The 19,923-nt window shown below is 35.5% G+C and overlaps 2 protein-coding genes across 3 annotated transcripts in view; one reads left to right on the top strand and one right to left on the bottom strand.

Annotated features, from left to right (window-relative positions):
• LOC133198215 (death-associated inhibitor of apoptosis 1-like) lies at positions 1 to 804 on the bottom strand. The gene is made up of 2 exons (XM_061334341.1): positions 725 to 804; positions 1 to 526 (listed from the first exon to the last, which is right to left on the bottom strand). The coding sequence occupies exons 1-2, from the start codon at positions 802 to 804 to the stop codon at positions 1 to 3; spliced, it is 606 nt and encodes a 201-aa protein (XP_061190325.1).
• Positions 805 to 7,030: 6,226 nt separating this feature from the next.
• The window catches only part of LOC133199033 (uncharacterized), a 47,817-nt gene continuing 34,924 nt past the window's right edge, over positions 7,031 to 19,923 (top strand). For both annotated transcript variants that reach the window (XM_061334922.1, XM_061334921.1), the window contains exons 1-2: positions 7,031 to 7,123; positions 7,269 to 7,361. In XM_061334922.1, coding sequence (XP_061190906.1) covers positions 7,036 to 7,123; positions 7,269 to 7,361 — 181 coding nt within the window. In that variant the 5' untranslated portion in view covers positions 7,031 to 7,035. The remainder of the gene's footprint in view (positions 7,124 to 7,268; positions 7,362 to 19,923) is intronic.

The raw sequence follows: 19,923 nt of genomic DNA on the forward strand, positions 1-19,923 counted from the left end.
TCAACACAGAAATATACGTTGAGTTCTCTTCACATCGGATCGACAGATGGGGCAATACCGGAAGGTGGGAGCACATAATGAACAGCAACATACGTGTCCACAAGGGAGTAAAGCCATTTGTAATTCTCCCTCTAAACAAATGTGACATTTTCCTGTGGCCTGAATCTCTGTAGAGGTTTGGTCTAGTAGAGGTTTAATTTCAGGTGAAACTTTGTATCCCACCCGGAGTAAATGGTTAATAAATACGATCATCACCCACTCACGTCCTTTATAGGTATTGATGTAAGGACAATTAGGGTTCCAATAAGCATGTTCTACATAAGGATCGTCTGTAGGTTTCCAGCAGTTTAAAGTCATACCACAATGAAAACAGATGGTCTTATCACTCACTCCCCTGTAAAAAAATCCGGCTTTGGCTAGGTTGGGTAATAATCCTTTTAAAGACTCGGGCCATCCCTCTTTAAAGGTAGCTTCTCTCTTTAAGAGCAGAGCATAGTTAGGGTAAACAGGAAGCCCCTCTGGCTCCCTAGAATGATCAGCAATGACTGAAGTGTTAAAATATGTCTGTCCCCTTTTTATAACCCCTTCATTTTTTTGGGTTTTCCGCATAAAATAAAAACACATTTTGAAAAACAGTTTTTTAATAACCATAAGGTAAAGTATTATAATCATTCATCAATTGTCTCTTATCATAGACAATTCTATATTGTTTTTCTAAAGGTACTGTCTTGACTTCATGTTGACGAGTCCTCTGTATTTTGTAGGGATACGAGACTTGATTTCATCCATTTCTTTCTTGAGCATTTTTTCTAATGTCTCTGGTGACACGATATTGGAAGCCCGATAATTAAAGTCAATCCTTTGACTTTACACACGGAATTTCCCTTGGCGGTGAGGTAAGCATAATTTTTAGGACCTCCTGACATGAATTTGATAATGTGGTCCCCGTCTAATTCATCAGTCCATTCTCCTAAACTGTGGCCAAGGGTAGGATTAAATTGTCCCTTCTTATGTTGGTATATGATACTGTCCGTATCGAAATAAAGGACCCGATCTCCTAAAGGTTGTAAAGTCTCGTAGAGGTGTAATCGGGCATGAGCGGTAGTGAAACAGGCCAGTACCACGTTTCCGAAGGGACACTCTTCTACAAATTCCTGTTTCTCTTGATAATTCACCAGCATCATGTCCGATTCGGGCTGCTCTTTATTTTCTAAGAGTTCTATCCCTTTGATGTCAATGGTCGAATCTTGTAAGAGTTGCTGTACTTCCTCTTCTTCGGTCAAGTATCGAGTTTTAGGTAATAACAGGCGTTGAGCGAATTTTCCCCACAGGCAATTTAAAAAGAGTTTGGCTATCGTTCTTCGCACAGGATTTTTTTCTATACTTAATAGGTCCATTCTAATCCCTTCTCTGTCTATTACTTTACGAATGTAATCTAGTTTTTGTTCCTCCGTCTGACAATCAGGTGGGAATCCAGAGGCTTCCTGTTTGATCTTTAAGAAGGTATCGATGCAAGATCTGAATAAATCTTTACTGCTTTCTGGAAAATGCCAAACCTCGTAAATCCGCTCGAAAGTATATCCCATGTCTAAGGCTTTATGTAATTCTGTAGTCACCCAAGTACCTGTAAGACTGCGTTCCTGGTCTGTGTGTTGACATCGATGTTTAGAAGTAGAGTCCTGTCGTTCCGCACAGGTTCGACATAATGGAAATAATAACTTGCCTCCCGTGCGATAAGGTAAAACGGGGTGATAAAGGCCTCGGGGTGGTAAGACCCGACAATGAATGAGGCCGAAATAAGTTCTCACGTCCTGGAATTGGTCTGTTATGATCTGAGGATGGCCTAGGTGAAAAAGTCTGTGTTTTAATACGTAAGGGTATAAGGAACAGACGTCCACGTATCTCATGTCCCCCTCCTCACAATACAAGCGTGTAGCATTGGTCCGGCCTCCGTACAGGGCTTCTCGGGGGTTCAAAGGATCTGGAATGTCCAGGTCTCGTACATAATTCTGTAATGTCACCTCTCTTTGTACTTGTTGATCGAAATCGTGTTCCCAGATACTATGTACGGAATACCCCATTTCCTCTAAGACCGTATTCCTCCTTAAAGTTTCCTCATGTAATTCCTGGTAAGTAAATTGTGTCCGGTGAGGATGAGTTTCGGTCTGTAGATTCGGATAGCAAGTAGGGCATCCGTGCCAATAGCATCCGTAAAATTTGTAGATGGTACGAGTAGCTGCCTGGTATCCATCTACAGTATAAGTTCCGATCTTGACTTCTCCTCCGTTTCTAGCATGTCGTATGTGAGATCCGCTCTGGTGACTCATCCAGCTTAACCACCGACAGGCTTTGGCGGAATATTGACGCGCAGGCTGATACCCCATGTTGGGAATGATGGCAATGGTATCTTCGGGCATGAATCCTCGACGGTAAGCTAAATTGGCCGCACTGGCAAAAGTGATGGATTCCTGGAAGGGGTCTACATGGACTAAGGTCTTGAGAGTGGCTCGAAACTGAGCACAGCATCGTCGTAAAATATCGACGTCTGAAATACAATAGTCTAAAAATTCCTTCTGGAAATCAAACACTTTTCCGGCTTGTTGTTCGTACCATTGGTAAAAAGCCTGTCGTCCACTTATAGGCATGTCGTCCGGATTGTAGAATGCTGCCGGTGGATAAGGCCCCACATAATTCTGGTTCTGTTCTGTATTAAAAAAGTGAGGGAAATACCCTTTTTTCAGTTCGGTGAATCCGAAAGCAGAGGGCATTTTAGACAGAGCAAAAGGTAAAAAATTATACGAGTCGATGAATTTCAATCCGCAGATTTGCATGGATAAGATTTTACTGCCGTTCATGATGACTGTAGGCGTCATGCAGGCGGAATGCACTAGGTAATTTAAAATGAACTGTCCATCATATCCTTTGAAATTGTGGGCAATGATGATAGCCTCGTCGTGTAATAAGGCGGAATTCTTATTGCCTGTGTCGGGTTGTAATAACCAGTCCATGAAGTGTTTTAAGGTATCTGGCCCTTTAAACACGTGTTGACGGGGTCCCATGTGTCGACAGTGAGGACAGGGATCTTCTATGGGTAAGTGTCCGCAATGTTGACATACGCGGTGTGCCACACATAAATTAGGGAAGTGGATGCCGTTTTCCTGTGTACATTCGAAATCGAAATAAATATAAAACTGTAATGTCTCTTTGCCTTTCTTTTTCTTTTTCTCAGGCTTGAGTTGAACGTAGCACTGATGATCCGTGTCTACAGTTTTCTTACAGATCTTACATTGTTTCTGTCCTCCGCAATGATGATGAGGGAGTAACATTTTAGGCATCCATTTCTCACAATGCTCGCATCGTCCCATTAAACTGCACACTGTTGTTGCCGTATTCTTACTGTGAGGCCGTAAATGGTTTTCGTAGCAAGTTCTGCTCTGAAAAAATCCCTGGCATTGATAACATTGAATGTGGCTCCCGTCTGGAGGGCAGGGCGTGTCCGTTAAACAAAAGGAACATCGGTAAGGACACTTGGTACGATGGTCTGTAATGTTCCTGTAGCCCACATCGCAATGATCACAGTAATATGGGTTGCCGGTCACAGCTGGCATAGACAAAATGGCATCGTAATGATGATGGTCTAACAAAACATTTAAACAAGTTCCATCTCCGCAGCCTTTGTACAGGGGCTCTAAACTGAGTTTAGAGGAGGTGGACTTGAACTGAAATATTTTCAGTCGATAGTGAGGGGCTAACACCTGTTGTAATTTCCCCCATTCTTCGGGTCCACAAGGCTGATGAATATCACACCCGGCTTGTTCCATGAGAGCTATAGCTTCGTTTTTCTGGTCTGAGGATTGAGAATCTCCTAATCTCATGCGTTTCCATAATTTTTCCCATTCAACTAAACTCTCTGGATTTTCCGGTTTTTGACTGTGTAACCGGGTGACTACGATGGCTCGAGCTAAACAAAATTTATCCCAAGGATTGTCGATCTGAACGATGGATCTTTTATTCTTTTTAAAACTCTCCTTGTTGACCATCAGGTGTGTAGTATTCTGTCCACCACTGCCTTCTGGATATTTGACATGAAACATGTCGAATTCCATAGACCCGTCTCCCAGTTTAAAATCTTTCTTAGATTGTTGCACGGCTTCTATTTTGTCTAAAATGACGTCCTCGTTTAAATGTTTACATTGAGTAAACTCGTACCAAATGTCGGAATCCAGAGAAGGGTGGTGAATGTTCAGGCGTACATAATCTTTAGGGTTACACTGCATTTGATATTTGACATTCTGTAGCATGTCTCTAAATAATCGCCGAACAAAGCCTCTGTTTTCCTCCTCTGGAAATTCTTTAAAATTCACACTGTAGACATCTTCTTTAGCTTTAAATTTTCTGGAATGCTTAGCTTTATTGAGTCTCAGTTGGTAATACTGGGAAATGGGTTTTGGTTTCGGTGGTGGTGGTGGTGGTGAATGAGGTGGTGACGAAGACGGAGAGGGTTCTTCTTCTTCTTCAGGTAGATTCCGTAAACGTTGTAAGTGTTGAGCTCGGTTGGCTTTGGCTCTCTTTAATCTTTCCATTAATCTCGCATTTTTTTCCTGAGAACTAATTCTCTGGTTCTCTGTCGAGAAATAATTCTTTCTAATTCTTTCTCCCGTTTTTTCCATCTCATAAGTTGTTGTGCATGTAACAATTGTTTCAAGGCACTATCAAAATTCATCTTGATAGATCTGACAACAAAATGAGCTGAAAGTCGGAGAAAAGCTGTATTTATACAGTGTATGACGTCACAATGCATAGGTAGTTCGCTGATCCAAGACTAAGTATTGAGACGTACACAGTACGTACAAAAGGGTATATAAAGCAGAGCTGGAAATTTTAGGATCAGTCTTAGTGGGCATTTGGTACTAGACAGACGTAAAAAAATATGGCAGAGGAAAAGTCCATGAATTCACCTGCAACCTTACCAGAGACACAGGATAGTATTGAAGGAAATGAAAGAAGTTTGATATGCGATATCTTAGATCAAATGACCAATGTAATGGAGATACTTCAACAGACTATTTGTGAGTTTAAAGAAGACATGATTACTGAGATTCGTGTGTTTAGAGGAGTGATAATGAATGAGATTGGAAATCTAGAAAAGAAAATAGAGACTAGTCAGGATCAAAAGCAGGCTAACAACAAGAGGAAACTTCCTACTACCCAGACGGAGAAGACCCTGAAACTCCAGAAGAAAAAGTAAATATGTACATTTTTTACTTTGAATAAATCATCTTACACACTTTTTACTGTGTTATTGTTTTTTCCGTTTTCAGAAAATAGAGAGAGCTCTGTGTGAATGACACATATGACGTCACAATGGTATACTTGAATCGATGCCAAGATTGTGTATTGCCTATACCTGACTCAGCACAAAACGTAGATCAAACGTAGACCCCCCTTTTTTACTTGGGTTTTTCCAGGGTGTATACTAGATTGAACCGGCCAGGGGACCCAAAAAAAAGTGCACTCAGTTGACCCAGCCATCCAGGATCTGGGGGGACAAAAGTGCACTCAGTTGACCCAGCCATCCAGACCTGTTATACTACTCATAGTATAATTAAAACTTAATATATAATAATTACAAGAGGCCCATGGCCCACATCGCTCACCTGAGTCAACATGGCCCTGCTGTTCTTTATCAGCAGATTTTTCTCCTACATACTCATATGTAAAGCTTTGATCAATTGTACTAGCCACACCTCCCTCAGGGGTCATGTTTTGAACATTGAATATACACTATCTTATGATACTTCCATATATATATATATATATATATATATATATATATATATATATATATATATATATATATTATATATATATATATATATATATATATATATATATATGACTAATCATGGCTCTGTGTTCTTGAAAACATAATTTTAATGTCTGCCACCCTACCCTGGGGAGATGATTTGAACAAACTTGAATCTACACTACCTTGGGATGCTTCCATGTCAATATGACTGATCATGGCTTTGTTGTTTACGAGAAGAAGAATTTTAAAGATTTTTTCCTATATTTGTTCATATGTAAAACGTGAATCTACAATACTTTGGGATGCTTTTCCCCTATTTATACCCCTGTTAAACTTGATCCCCCATTGTGGCCCCACCCTTCCCTGAGGGTCATCATTTGAACAAAATTGAATCTACACTATGTAATGAAGGTTTTATATAAGTTTCAACCTTTCTGGTCCAATGGATCTTGAGGAGGAAATTTTTAAAAGATTACACTAAATTTTCACCATTTCTTGATTATCTCCCTTTGAAAGAGGGTGTGACCCTTCCTTTGAACAAACTTGATTTCACTTTACCCAAGGATGCTTTGTGGCAGGTTTGGTCAAAATTGGCCCAGTGGTTCTTGAGAAGAAGTTGGAAATGTGACAAGTTTACAGACGGACAAACAGACAGACGGACGCCAAACAAAATGGCTACAAGATTTGTTATCACTTACATTCTGATAAAAAGAAAATCACAAAACGAAATTTACATGTTTCTTCCCGCACGATTAAAACTGCAAATAGTAGTACCCGGTGCATACACGATCACGCCCGTTAAACGAACGATTAAGCACGTTACACGAACGATTGCACAAACGAATGTACGCGATCAGATTGTCAACAGTTACGATGCACCCACCGTCGATAAATTTCCCTCTGCGGGCCTCCTGCTGACTTGTCAGTGTTCTTGTTCTAAATAACAAAGAAGAAGAGAGAATTATTAGAAAAAGACGTCAATGTATGGTAATTTATTCAGGCGCACTTAAATATTCCGAAAGCGTTGAAGATAGTGTCTGACTAAGTTAAAAAATGTACGCAGTTTATCACTAAAGGGGTGAGAAGTTATAGATAATTTCACATGAAATTATGCACTTGCACGTCTTACGTCTTAAATGCATATTTTAAATTTACTTTTAAAGCAATCGAAGCCCTGAAAATGAAACAATAACCTTTACCCGATTCGTGAATGAGAGTAATTTAAGATGGAATATAAAATGATGGCCGATATATTCCCGGATAATTTTCATATTCTTCTTGAGCCCTGTGTGGGACCTGTTCTTAAACTTTTAAGTGAGTAGCACCTGGCTTTATTTAGATATAAATATCCTTTGATTCTAAACAAATATAGACTAAAAGCACACGTTTTCAAAAATTCAAATGCAAACGTATGAATTACTTTTTTTTTTTAAAAATTTGCATTCTTTTCAATTGTCAGGGCTTGATTCAGAGATTGACCGTCCCATCAACATAGTGGATTTCGGGACGTGCCAAGGACGAACTTCTTTCCCATTTTTGAAAATTCTGACAGGTAGGGATTTTCCTTCCTTTTACTTTTTCAATGTCTACCTTAATTCTCAATTAATGAAAAACAAATGGTATAAACCGAACTCACCCGGTAACTGAAGACTTCGGGCATATAGATTTTGCTTGCTATGTCTGTTCGTCTGTCTGTTTGTCTGCAAAAACTTTATAACCTTGCCCATAACTTTTGATTGGTTGAAGCTATGACTTTCATATTCACGTGTGTAATCTTGTGAAGAGATCTCTCTCTGGGTGCCAACATATTTGACTTGTTGTCCTTGAACTTGGCGTTTGACCCACTTTTGCAAAATCTAACCAAACTTTAACTCTCGCCAAAACTTTTGAACGGTCGGTCCTTGGGCTTTCATATTTCACATGTGTATTCTTTATAACAAGACCTTCCCTAGGGTACCAACTATTTTTACCCTTTGACCTTAACCTTAGAGTTTGAACTCCTTTTGATAAACTTTAACCTTTGTCACAACTTTAAACGATGAGTGCTAGAGCTTTCATATTATAAATGTGTATTCCTTATGACAAGACTATTGGTACCAACTATTTTGACCCGTTCACCTTAACCTCTGACTTTGACTAATTTTTGAAAAAAAAATTAACCTTTTTTTCATATCTTTTGAACAGTTAGTGCTAGGGTATTCCTATTTCACAGGGTGTGTTTCTTGTGACAAGACCTTTGGGTACCAATATTTTTGATCTCTTGACATCATCCTTGGAGTTTGACTTGAATTTGAGAACATTTAACCTTCGCCATATGCTGCTGTATGAGGGCATCAGTGTTTTACAAACATATCTTGTATTATACTATTCTAGTAACCACGCTCCGTGATCGGGAGGTCGTGAGTTCGAATCTCGGCCGCGACAGACCTAAGTCGATAAAAAATAGGTTGCAACTGTTCCTTCGCCATGCGCTCGGCCCTTTGGAGTGAAAGTTGCGGGTCTTTCGGATGAGACCTTAAAAACCGAGGCCCCGTGTCACGGCAGTCGTTGGCACGATAAAGATCCCTCACTGCTAAATGGCCCTGAGTGCCGAGTAAAGGTCAAAATTTGAAGCCCTTCACCGGTATATGGTGACGTCTCTATATGAGTGAAAAATTCTCGAATGGGACGTAAAACAATATACAATCAATCAATCATTATTCTAGTAACCCAATACAGTTAAATTTTATTAACCGAGACAGAGTACGAACGGAAAATAATCAGTCACATTACATGGAATTTTTACGTCTCACATCTGATCCGCGGATATCTTTTCAGAGCTAGCACAACAGTATAGGAGGAGGACACTTAATCCGTCTATCCTCAGCATGCATGACAATTTGTACCTCAAAATTTCATTTTCAACCAGTTGTGAATTTCTGTGTGATGCACATTTGTGGATTTCTGCGTGATGCACATAAAAAAATCGTGCCACTTTATATAGACAATTTGGATGAGGGAGGGGGGGGGGGGGCGTTTCTATGACAGGCTTGCATTTAATAAATATAATGTAATCTAAACGATCTCTACATCCTTTAATTTGTTTTCTCTTCTGAACTGAAGGCACAGAGGCTTCTGTCCAAACCTCGAACATAAACTTTTTTAGACGTGGTTGTCTTTGCCTTTAATTACTTTTCACCTATGATAATTAATCACTGTAAATAATGTGTCTGATAGGTCAATTCATTAAAAAATATATCTACAATAATTTTTAATATAAAGCCAAAAAATACTTTCATAGTTGTTAGTGATTAGATAGACTTGTAAATAATAGCAATATAAAAACGAGACCAAAAAAAAATCTTTGTGCATAAAATGTTCAAAGTTAGAAGAATGGGATAACTACAAATGCTAATTAAAGGCCTTTCATCTTGACTTTCAAGTTGCACCTATGGTGAAGAACATTTGATAGATAGATTTATAAGTACTAAAAACCTTACAAAATTCTTAAAATCGATCTATATATATAATTGAATGATACAAAATCAAATAATCATCAATTGATTTGTAGGACGTGCTATTTTAAGGAAAAGATAACTCAAGTGTAAAAAAAAAAAAAGATCAGGAAATTGCTTTTTTGAGACTGAGTTAATCGTGGATAGGAAAAGCATATAGTCTGCTTTAGTCCTGGCATTAGTACACGGATAATCAGTACAAGGAGAATGTCGTCACTCTATCTGGCACAACAAGATAAATATAAGTGTATTCAAGATATATAATTCTCTCTGAAACTTGTTAAGAAGAAGAAAAAAAGTGTCATATTTTTTGTGTGGCATTGTTGTGCTTTTTCTATAATTATATGTATCTCAGGAATTCAATTTATCAATTACCAATATAAAATAATCATTTACCTTATACTAGGCACGATGAAGAACGGACAATGATTAGATTTATTTGGTTAAAATTAAGAAGAAGGGGGTGCATTTCACTCAAGATTTTTATAAATTTCGCTTATAAAGTAACAAATTACTTTACCGTATAAGCTGAATTTAAAAACAATGTCTAACAGTAAAGACGTACTTTGAAAACTTTAAACTTGACATCTTTTGAAAAAGCAATTTCCCTACTGCTGTAAACAATTTCCGGTAATGAGTTATCATTCTTAACATCGAATAAAATCGGCAGTTGAAAGATTTTTTAGTTTGTATGTTTGATAGTGACAATTAGGTGTGTATTAGCACTAAGTAAACAAATATACTCTATGATTTGTTAGCTTTTTCAAAGGCTCAAAGAGCTAACACTGTAGCCATTTGTGCGGTGTGCGTCAACTCCGGAATATGGATCACATCTTAAGAAACCCTCTGCCCAAGGCTCTCTTTCATTTTAAAAATAGGTATATGACCTTAAGCAAGGGGACATAATTAGGGAAAAAAAACAAAAGTTGTGGTTGCTAAAAAATCTTCTAAAGAACCACTGGGCAGATTATCACTAACTTTACCCACACGGATGAGGATATTTTGTAGATAAGAATTCTTCAAGGCATCATCCTTGGGCAAAGAGCGTGGTCTCAAAGTCACTTCTAAATTGACAAAACATTAGGTGTGTTAAAAAGAAAAGGGTAGCAATGTTTAACGTACATAATGAAATTCTTAAAAACAATAACATAAGGTTTTTTATATCATCCACTTTTTGCTTCGCAGTTGAATATTTTCAGATCTCCTCACTTAAAAAATTATTTTCTTCTTTTTCGGAAATGGGGGCGTCAATCTTAAATGCTGTATTTTAAGGGATTTTATTTTTAAGTTTGCTCAAGAACCGTGTCTTTTTTATTTAACTATGCTGAAAGACATTGAAATATCGTGTTGAATAAATTCAAACTTGTCCGAATCATTGTACTTTAAGAAAAAAAACAAGAAGTGTTTGTGAAACACTGATGACCCCATATGGCAACTTATAGCAATAGATTGTTATGTTGCTACCCCAATGTAAGGTCTCGTTTTGAGAAATATACCTGTGAAATATGAAAGCCCTAGCAGCAACCATTGAAAGGATATGGAAAAGGTTAAAGTTTTTTTTTTCAAAAATAAGTCAAACATTAAGGTAGGTCGCGGGTTTGCTTTTGTCATCAATATTGGTACACAATTATGACGATTCGAAGGTTTGTTTTGTGCATATTTGATTATGACGACAGTTACGTCATAAAGGCGACGTTGCGTCGTTTCCCGTATAATTCTCTGAAAATAACTTCATAAATAGTCTACAGGTACGAATCAAGTAGATTAATTCAAAGTGCATGCTATTGTACGTAAACCTCGTACATGTATGAACCAAGATCGGACCTATTATTAAATGACAGTCTGAATTCTGATGTGATTATGTGTAATGTCTTTGAACAAACTAAATACGATACCAAATGAAAGGAATAATTTATATTGTAAGTGTTACTAAACAGCTAAGAGTCAATCAAAATGAGTCATCGTAAAAGTTATATGGTATGCAAAAGAAAATTATCGTAAATCGCTTAGCCAAAAACTTGAAGGGTTGTATGTGCACGTAATTTGCTCCTCAAAGGGAAATGCGTATTACACCATGTTTGCCGGGGCGAAACTTTTCAGGATGGAATCAATCCTCAACACTAAAAAACGGATGAAATTTAATTACGGTACATGTACATATATTTTCCTGTTATTTATTATTATTAATTTTATCATCGTTATTATTTTTATTATTATTAGGGTCTTCCGTCTCCAACGGAAGACCCTTCTATTATTCTATTGTTTCTTTTTCACTTTTATTATTAGGGGCTTCCGTCTCCAACGGAAGACCCTTCTATTATTCTATTGTTTCTTTTTTCACTTTTATTATTATTATTATTATTCTTTTTTTATCTTTACAATTTTTGTGCAGAAGATTTCTCGGAGTTGGCTCGATCGATTTACTTGAAAATTTCAGGGAAAATGATCGTTGTCTGAACCTTATACGTTTTTCTCATTTTTTTTAAATTCACTTCCGGTCGGAAGTTATCGCCCTTTGATCAAAATTCAGAGGACCTCCTTGTCTGCAATGGAACTCAAAAACGATAAAAGCTAGAGTGCTGAAATTTTCAGCAATGATAGAGGACATGTTACCATTGATCACCTGGGTTTTCAAATCTTCAGGAAGTGCCTAGTATGGAAGCTCGGTAGGGGTCAAAATTTAGGAAACGAATCATGAGTGAATTTTAGAGACATTTCTTACGACAACTTTTTAACTATGAGTATTTTGTTAATGCATATTGAACAAAAATTGTGTAGAATTACAAGATCTTTTATATGATATCATAGAAAAAGGGCTGACTCATCACATTAGGGGCTGAGAAGGGCCAAAAGTCTTTAATCAATAACTCTTGAACGATCAATAATTTGTAATGTATTACTGAAGCAAAAATGTTTATCTCAACAATTTACAACTATATATTATGATATTCACATCATTTGTTACATAATTAGGGGCCAGAATGCTAAATCTTTGACGCTTTATATCTCAAAAGTGGGAAATATTTTGATAAGCAATATTGAACAAAAGATGTCCAAAATAATGTTCTAAACAAGATGCAACCTTTCATTTTTTGCAAAACGTCCCCATTAAGGAGTTGAAGGGCCGGCCCCTTAATACTTCTTTTGTAAATATTTCAGAAACGAAAAAGAACTTCTGACTAGTTGTTGAACAAAAAGTGTTCAAAATTATGAGAGCCTTAAAGTGATATGAAGAAAAAGGGGCTGGACCCTCACAATAGGGGCTGATAGGGGCTGAAAGTCTTTGAACAATAACTCTTTAATGATCAATATCTTGTAATGCATTACTGAAGCAAAAATGTTTATCTCAACAATTTACAACTATATATTATGCTATTCACACCATATGTTACATAATTAGGGGCCAGAATGCTAAATCTTTAACGCTTTATATTTCAAAAGTGGGAAATATTTTGATAAGCAATATTGAACAAAAGATGTTCAAAATAATGTTCTAAACAATATGCAACGTTTCATTTTTCTCTAAAAGTCCCCATTAAGGAGTTAAAGGGTCGGCCCCTAAATACTTCTTTTGCTAATATCTCGGAAACGAAAAAGAATTTCTGAATAGTTGTTGAACAAAAAGTGTTCAAAATCATGAGAGCTTTAAAGTGGTATGAAGAAAAAGAGGCTGGCCCTCAAAATAGGGGCCGAGAGGGACCGAAAGTCTTTAATCAATAACTCGTTAACGATCAATATTTTGTAATGCTTTACTGAAGCAAACATGTTTATCTCAACAATTTACAACTATATATTATAATATTCACATCATATGTTACATAATTAGGGGCCATAAGGGGTCAGAATGCAAAATCTTTAACGCTATATATCTCAAAAGTGTGAAATATTTTTATTGAAATACTGAACGAAAGATGTTCAAAACAATGTTCTGAACAATATGCAACCTTTTATTTTTTGCTTAACGTCCCCAATAAGGAGTTAAAGGGCTGGCCCCAAAATGCTTCTTTTGCAAATATCTCGGAAACGAAAAAGAATTTCTGAATAGTTGTTGAACAAAAATTGTTCAAAATCATAAGAGCTTTAAAGTGATATGAAGAAAAAGGGACTGGCCCCTCAAAATAGGGACTGAGAGGGGCCGAAAGTCTTTGATGAATAACTCTTTAATGCTCAAAATTTTGTAATTCATTACTGAAGCAAACATGTTTATCTCAACAATTTACAACTATATATTATAATATTCACATAATATGTTACATAATTAGGGCCACAAGGGGCTAGAATGACAAATCTTTGGCACTCTATATCCCGAAATTGGGAAATATTTTAATAAGCAGTGTTGAATAAAAGATGTTCAAAATAAGGTTTTAAACAATATGTAACCTTTTTTTATTTTTGCTAAACGCCCCCATTAAGGAGTTGAAGGGCCAGCCCCTAAATATTTCTTTTGCATATATCTCGGAAGCGAAAAAGAATTTCAGAATAGTTGTTGAACAAAAATGTTCAAAATCATGAGAGCTATAAGAAGATACCAAGAAAAAAGGACTGGCCCCTCATAATAGGGGCCAGGACGTGTCGAAAGTCTTTAATCTATACCTCTTTAATGATCAATATTTTAATACACACTACTGAAGCAAAATTTTCGTCTTAACAATTTATTTTTATCATCATATTTGAACAAAAATCTAAGTCAAATTCTGATCTCATCTTATCAAAAATCGGACGGAAGACCCACTCGTTGCTCGCAACGAGATCGCATCTAGTTATTATTATTATTCTTTTTTTTTTCTTTACAATTTTTGTGCAGAAGATTTCTCGGAGTTGGCTTGATCGATTTACTTGAAAATTTTAGGGAAGATGTATATTTGTCTGAACCTTATACGTTTTTCTCATTTTTTTTGAAATTCACTTCCGGTCGGAAGTTATCGCCCTTTAATCAAAATTCAGAGGACCTCCTTGTCTGCAATGGAACTCAAAAACGATTAAAGCTGGAATGCTGAAATTTTCAGCGATGATAGAGGACATGTTTCCATTGATCACCTGGGTTTTCAAATTTTCCGGAAGTGTTTAGTATGGAAGCTCGGTAGGGGTCCAAATTTAGGACACGAATCATGAGTGAATTTTAGAGACATTTCCTATGATAACTTTTTAACTATAAGTATTTTGTTAAAACATATTGAACAGAAATTGTGTAGAATTACAAGATCCTTTATATGATATCAAAGAAAAAGGGCTGACTCATCACATTAGGGGCCGAGAAGGGCCGAAAGTCTTTAATCAATAACTCTTTAACAATCAATATTTGTAATGCATTACTGAAGCAAAAATGTTTATCCTAACCATTTACAACTATATATTATAATATTAACATCATATGTTACATAATTAGGGGACATAAGGGGCCAGAATGCTAAATCTTTGACGCTTTATATCTCAAAAGTGGGAAATATTTTGAAAAGCAATATTGAACAAAAGATGTTCAAAATAATGTTCTAAACAATATGCAACCTTTCATTTTTTGCTAAACGTCCCCATTAAGGAGTTGAAGGGTCGGCCCCTTAATACTTCCTTTGCAAATATCTCAGAAACAAAGAAAATTTTCTGAGTAGTTATTGAACAAAAAGTGTTCAAAATCATGAGAGCTTTAAAGTGATATGAAGAAAAAGGGGCTGGCCCCTCAAAATAGGGGCTGAGAGGGGCCGAAAGTCTTTGAACAATAACTCTTTAACGATCAATATTTTGTAATGCATTACTGAAGCAAAAATGTTCATCTCAACAAATTACAACTATGTATTATGATATTCACATCATATGTTACATAATCAGGGGCCATAAGGGGCCAGAATGCTAAATCTTTGACGCTTTATATCTCAAAAGTGGGAAATATTTTGAAAAGCAATATTGAACAAAAGATGTTCAAAATAATGTTCTAAACAATATGCAACCTTTCATTTTTTGCTAAACGTCCCCATTAAGGAGTTGAAGGGCCGGCCCCTAAATACTTTCTTTGCAAATATCTCAGAAACGAAAAAGAATTTCTGAGTAGTTGTTGAACAAAAAGTGTTCAAAATCATGAGAGCTTTAAAGTGATATGAAGAAAAAGGGGCTGGCCCCTCAAAATAGGGACTGAGAGAGGCCGAAAGTCTTTGAACAATAACTCTTTAACGATCAATATTTTGTAATGCATTACTGAAGCAAAAATGTTCATCTCAACAATTTACAACAATATATTATGATATTCACATCATATGTTACATAATTAGGGGCCATAAGGGGCCAGAATGCTAAATCTTTGACGCTTTATATCTCAAAAGTGGGAAATATTTTGATAAGTATATTGAACAAAAGTTTTTCAAAATAATGTTCTAAACAATATGCAACGTTTTGATTTTTGCTAAACGTCCCCATTAAGGAGTTGAAGGGCCGGCCCCTAAATATATCCTTCGGATATATCTCGGAAAGGAAAAAGAATTTTTGAATAATTCTTGAACAAAAAGTATTCAAAATCATGAGAGTTTATAAGGTGATATCAAGGAAAAGGGTCTGACCCATTAAATAAGGGGCTGAGAGGGGGCGAAAGTATACCATCAATAACTCTTTAATGATCAATATTTTGTAATATATTACTGAAGCGAAATAGTACATCTTCACACACTTTATCTAAATAACATGATGTTGATATCATATATTACACAGTAAGGGGTATTTAGGGGGCCAGATTGCATAATCTATGGCGCAATATATCTCGAAAAGGAAGAATATTTTGATAAACAGTATTGAACAAAAGTCTATCAAAATAGTATTCTGAACAATATGCACTCTTTCAATTTTTGCTAGACGTCCCCATTTAGGATTTGAAGGGCCGGCCTTTAATATTTCTTTTGCATATATCCCAAAAACAAAAAAGAATTTCTGACTAGTTGTTGAACAAAAAGTGTTCAAAATCATGAGAGCTTTAAAATGATATCAAGAAAAAGGGGCTGACCTCTCACATTAGGGGCCAAGAAGGGCCGAAGTCTTTAATCTATATTCCTTTAATGATCAATATTTTGTAAAACATTATTAAAGCAAAATTGTTCGTCTTAACAATTTATTTATATTATTATATTTGAACGAAAATCTCAGTCAAATTCTTATCTCATCTTATCAAAAATCGGACGGAAGACCTACTCGTTGCTCGCAACGAGATCTCATCTAGTTATTATTATTATTTTATTTTTATTTTTTTGTATTTGAATCTCGTGTAGTCGCTTTGTATATCCAGGCTAACAAATTGTGAAATGCAATTAAAAAATAAATTTAAACAAACACCCGGACTATCAGACTTATATGACACTGTAAACAATTTACAAGTATCAGGTACATTTTTTTTCTATACAAGAAAAGCTCTCTGTGTTTAAATTAAATGCAAGTGTTTTACATTTTGCGTATCGAAATTTGATTGAGAGAATTCGAAATTAAGTTAGGACTATATACCAACTTTCGACTAATATAGAAAGAACATTGCCGGTAACCCCCCCCCCCCCCAATTTTTCTCAGTATTGGGAATATACCGTTCATTCCGACTTTGTTGGCAGAATATGAATTTCACAGTACTTGTGTAGATAAGTTGCTGGTCATCCTAACATGTTTCCGCAATAAGTGAAATGATGAATAAAATTACATTTTGCAACTATGTCACCTTTTAGATCTTGCATATTCCAAATGTAAAGATATGTATACTCGTATGTAAACGTGATTACGTTCAACACACGACATTGTAGTCATAAATAACGCCATAAACGCAACATTTTGGCAACATAAAAGCAAACTTTGAAATTATTTAGCAAAAAAATAGCGAGAAGACATATTGAAATTTTTGTTTATCTCATTAGATTTAATTTTACCTCTTCTGGATATTTTGAAATTCCTGATTAATTCGTCTACGTCTTTAAAAAGTTATCCAAACTTTTTTAAAGAAACTCTTTCCGCAAAATTGGCTTTAAAACGTCATTTTACTATATATTTCAATAGTAAAGGGTAAAAATAGTACTAAAACTATACCGAGTTTACTATAATTCTGCATTAAAACTACGTAGACAAATTTAATAAAAATTACAGATAAAATGCTATAAATTCTAAGGAACATTATATCAAATTTTCAGGATATGTTTTCTCGTAAGAATTTTTAAGCAGTAAACCCGCGACCTACCTTAAGTTCGATCATGGTCAAAATTAATGGTCCCCAAGGAAAGACCTTCTCAAAAGAAATAAGCATGTGAAATACAGACCTGTATACTCATATTGTTGTCTCTCAGTATTTTTTATTACATTTGTCAGTGAGATTTGGCATTTGCCCTTAAGATTTCACTTTTCATCGATTTTCCATATATTACTAGAGAAAAAACTACATTTCTGATCACCAAAACATTGTTAATAACCATAATAATAATAGAAAAATCATACCTTACTTTCTTTCGAGGGGCTTCTATCTTTTTTTATATAAGCACCGCGTTTTGGCACCGTAATATCACTTAAGTGTTTGAAATCTTTCTCTTTTTTAGCAATTAAAAAGCCAAGGGGTCCAGCCTAAATTCCTTTGCAAAGGCGTATTTTTCTTTGCAACAGAGAAAATGGCGGAGACTGGAAAGAAGGCCAGTAAACATCACGAAATTTTTAATGATTCGCGCATTTAATTCGGTATCAAAACATGTCGTTTCGGTGAAGCATTTATTTGTCTTTTGGGGGGATACTTTTGGATACGCACGAATTACATACCAAAAAATCTATTGAAATAAAACGACATGCCTTGCAGACACGGATTGAATACGTGTGTCATCATATGAGGGTAAATACTGTCTTTTACAACAGAGTACATGTTGAATGGAAAATAAGAGAAACTTATCTCATATATTACATCAAGACTCCTTATTCAAACATGACTTTCTGTGACAAAATGACAAAATTTTGTCTAAATTCCAAAATAAAGGTAGTATAAGAAATATTTCATTTGCAAATTGCGGTTCAGGGCTTGTTTTTCCTGTGCAAATCACTTTGCTGTATAAACAATACAGAAATTCACTATCACAACGATTACAAAAACAAAAATACAATCTGATAAATTTTAATTTAATCTGTACGTAAGTTTCAAGGTATTGCTTCCTTTAAAACTGTTTTCATAACTGGTCAGATTTATCTATTTCAGAAAAGAGCACTGCATCAAATGCAGGAAGATTATTACCAGCAAATATTTTCTTCAACAATACCAAATGACGCAGCAGGACTGTATTCATGTAATCATTATGGGAAGTCTTTTCGAACCAATGAAAAGTGTGATTTGTGTAAAAAAAAAAAATATAATAAAGGTCTTATTAAGGTACCGCAAAAACAGAATGTATGTCACAAAACTCTTCCCAACTCCTTCTGATGTGAAATCTAAGTACAACAGCATCGCCAGGAACTTGTAAAAATCCCAAGAATAAAAAAAACTATAGTGCACTGACTGAAATCATCAAGATTGTGTAAGATAATCAAGTACATTAAATCCAAAATGTGAAATATTCTTTAATTAATCGTCATATGAAGGGTTTAATGCAATATATTTCTTGAAACATTTTTTCAATGATATCATTGCAAAGCATTTTTTAATCTCTTATGGAATTATGCTTTCGGGCCCGTAGTGCGTTGAGGGAGGGGGGGGGTCAAGGATATTTTTTGATGTAGTTTAACAATGTGAATTTTGATTTGGAATCCCTCCATTTTTTTTGAAAAACATTGCTATGGGATTGACTTTTGAATATCATTGTTATTTTTTTAGAAAACATCGTCTTTATTTACGAAATAAAAATTGGAGAAATTTAATTTTGTTGTTTTTTACCAGAAGCAAATAATATTTGATGCAAAGCCTATCTGTTCGTTGGGTAGGGTGGGGGTGGGGGGGATTCCAAAAGAATTCTACCAAAAATTAAAAAATTTTTTTTTAAAAAAAACCATTTCCAGAAAGTTAATACAGAGTGATCTTTTTTATAGTCACCAAATGTTAAAATTCTGTCTTGATACACATGATACATGTTTAAATTTCGCCGAACAAATCCTATGCTAAATACTAAGTTCATTCTAGTTACCTAATATGTATATAAGTATAAATGATGTGTCTAAGACCCATCTTATATTACGAACGTATGGCAAATTTCAATGATTTTATTTTTAAAACAAATGTCCACATTCAAATACATGTATGCAAATTGTACAGATTCAACTGTCAAAACTTTTATACGGGTTCACAGTATATATCGACAAGAAACATTTAATACATGCAATACTTGTGTACGAATACTTTAAGATGATGAAAGAAAATGACAGTTATAAAATTGTCATCATCTTACAATGTACATCACTATATGACACTTTTCATCGTAAAAATAAATTATTATTATAAAAATTGAATTTCAGTAATTCGTGAGTTACAGTACAATAAATATAGTTGATTTTCTACACCCTTTACAGTTCCCTTTCCAATATCCCCACTTTCAACGATGATAGAATTTTAGATCCGTCGACCATAATCCACCCGATCGCAAACAGTCTAAATACTCTTTAGAACTTGCATATGCCCTTGTCCTGATTTTTTGTCCTTATTTACCA

This window comes from Saccostrea echinata, unplaced genomic scaffold, assembly GCF_033153115.1.
Source record: "Saccostrea echinata isolate AGI-Se365-2 ecotype Australia unplaced genomic scaffold, CSIRO_AGI_Sech_v1 ptg000033l, whole genome shotgun sequence".
NCBI classification, from domain to species: Eukaryota; Metazoa; Mollusca; class Bivalvia; order Ostreida; family Ostreidae; genus Saccostrea; species Saccostrea echinata.

Coding starts and splice junctions, on each gene's coding strand:
- LOC133198215 (XM_061334341.1), bottom strand. CDS start 804: ATGCTCAAGAAAGAAATGGATGAAATCAAGTCTCGTATCCCTACAAAA. Junction 527..724: donor GTCAACATGAAGTCAAGACA/GTACCTTTAGAA, acceptor TGATCATTCTAG/GGAGCCAGAGGGGCTTCCTG.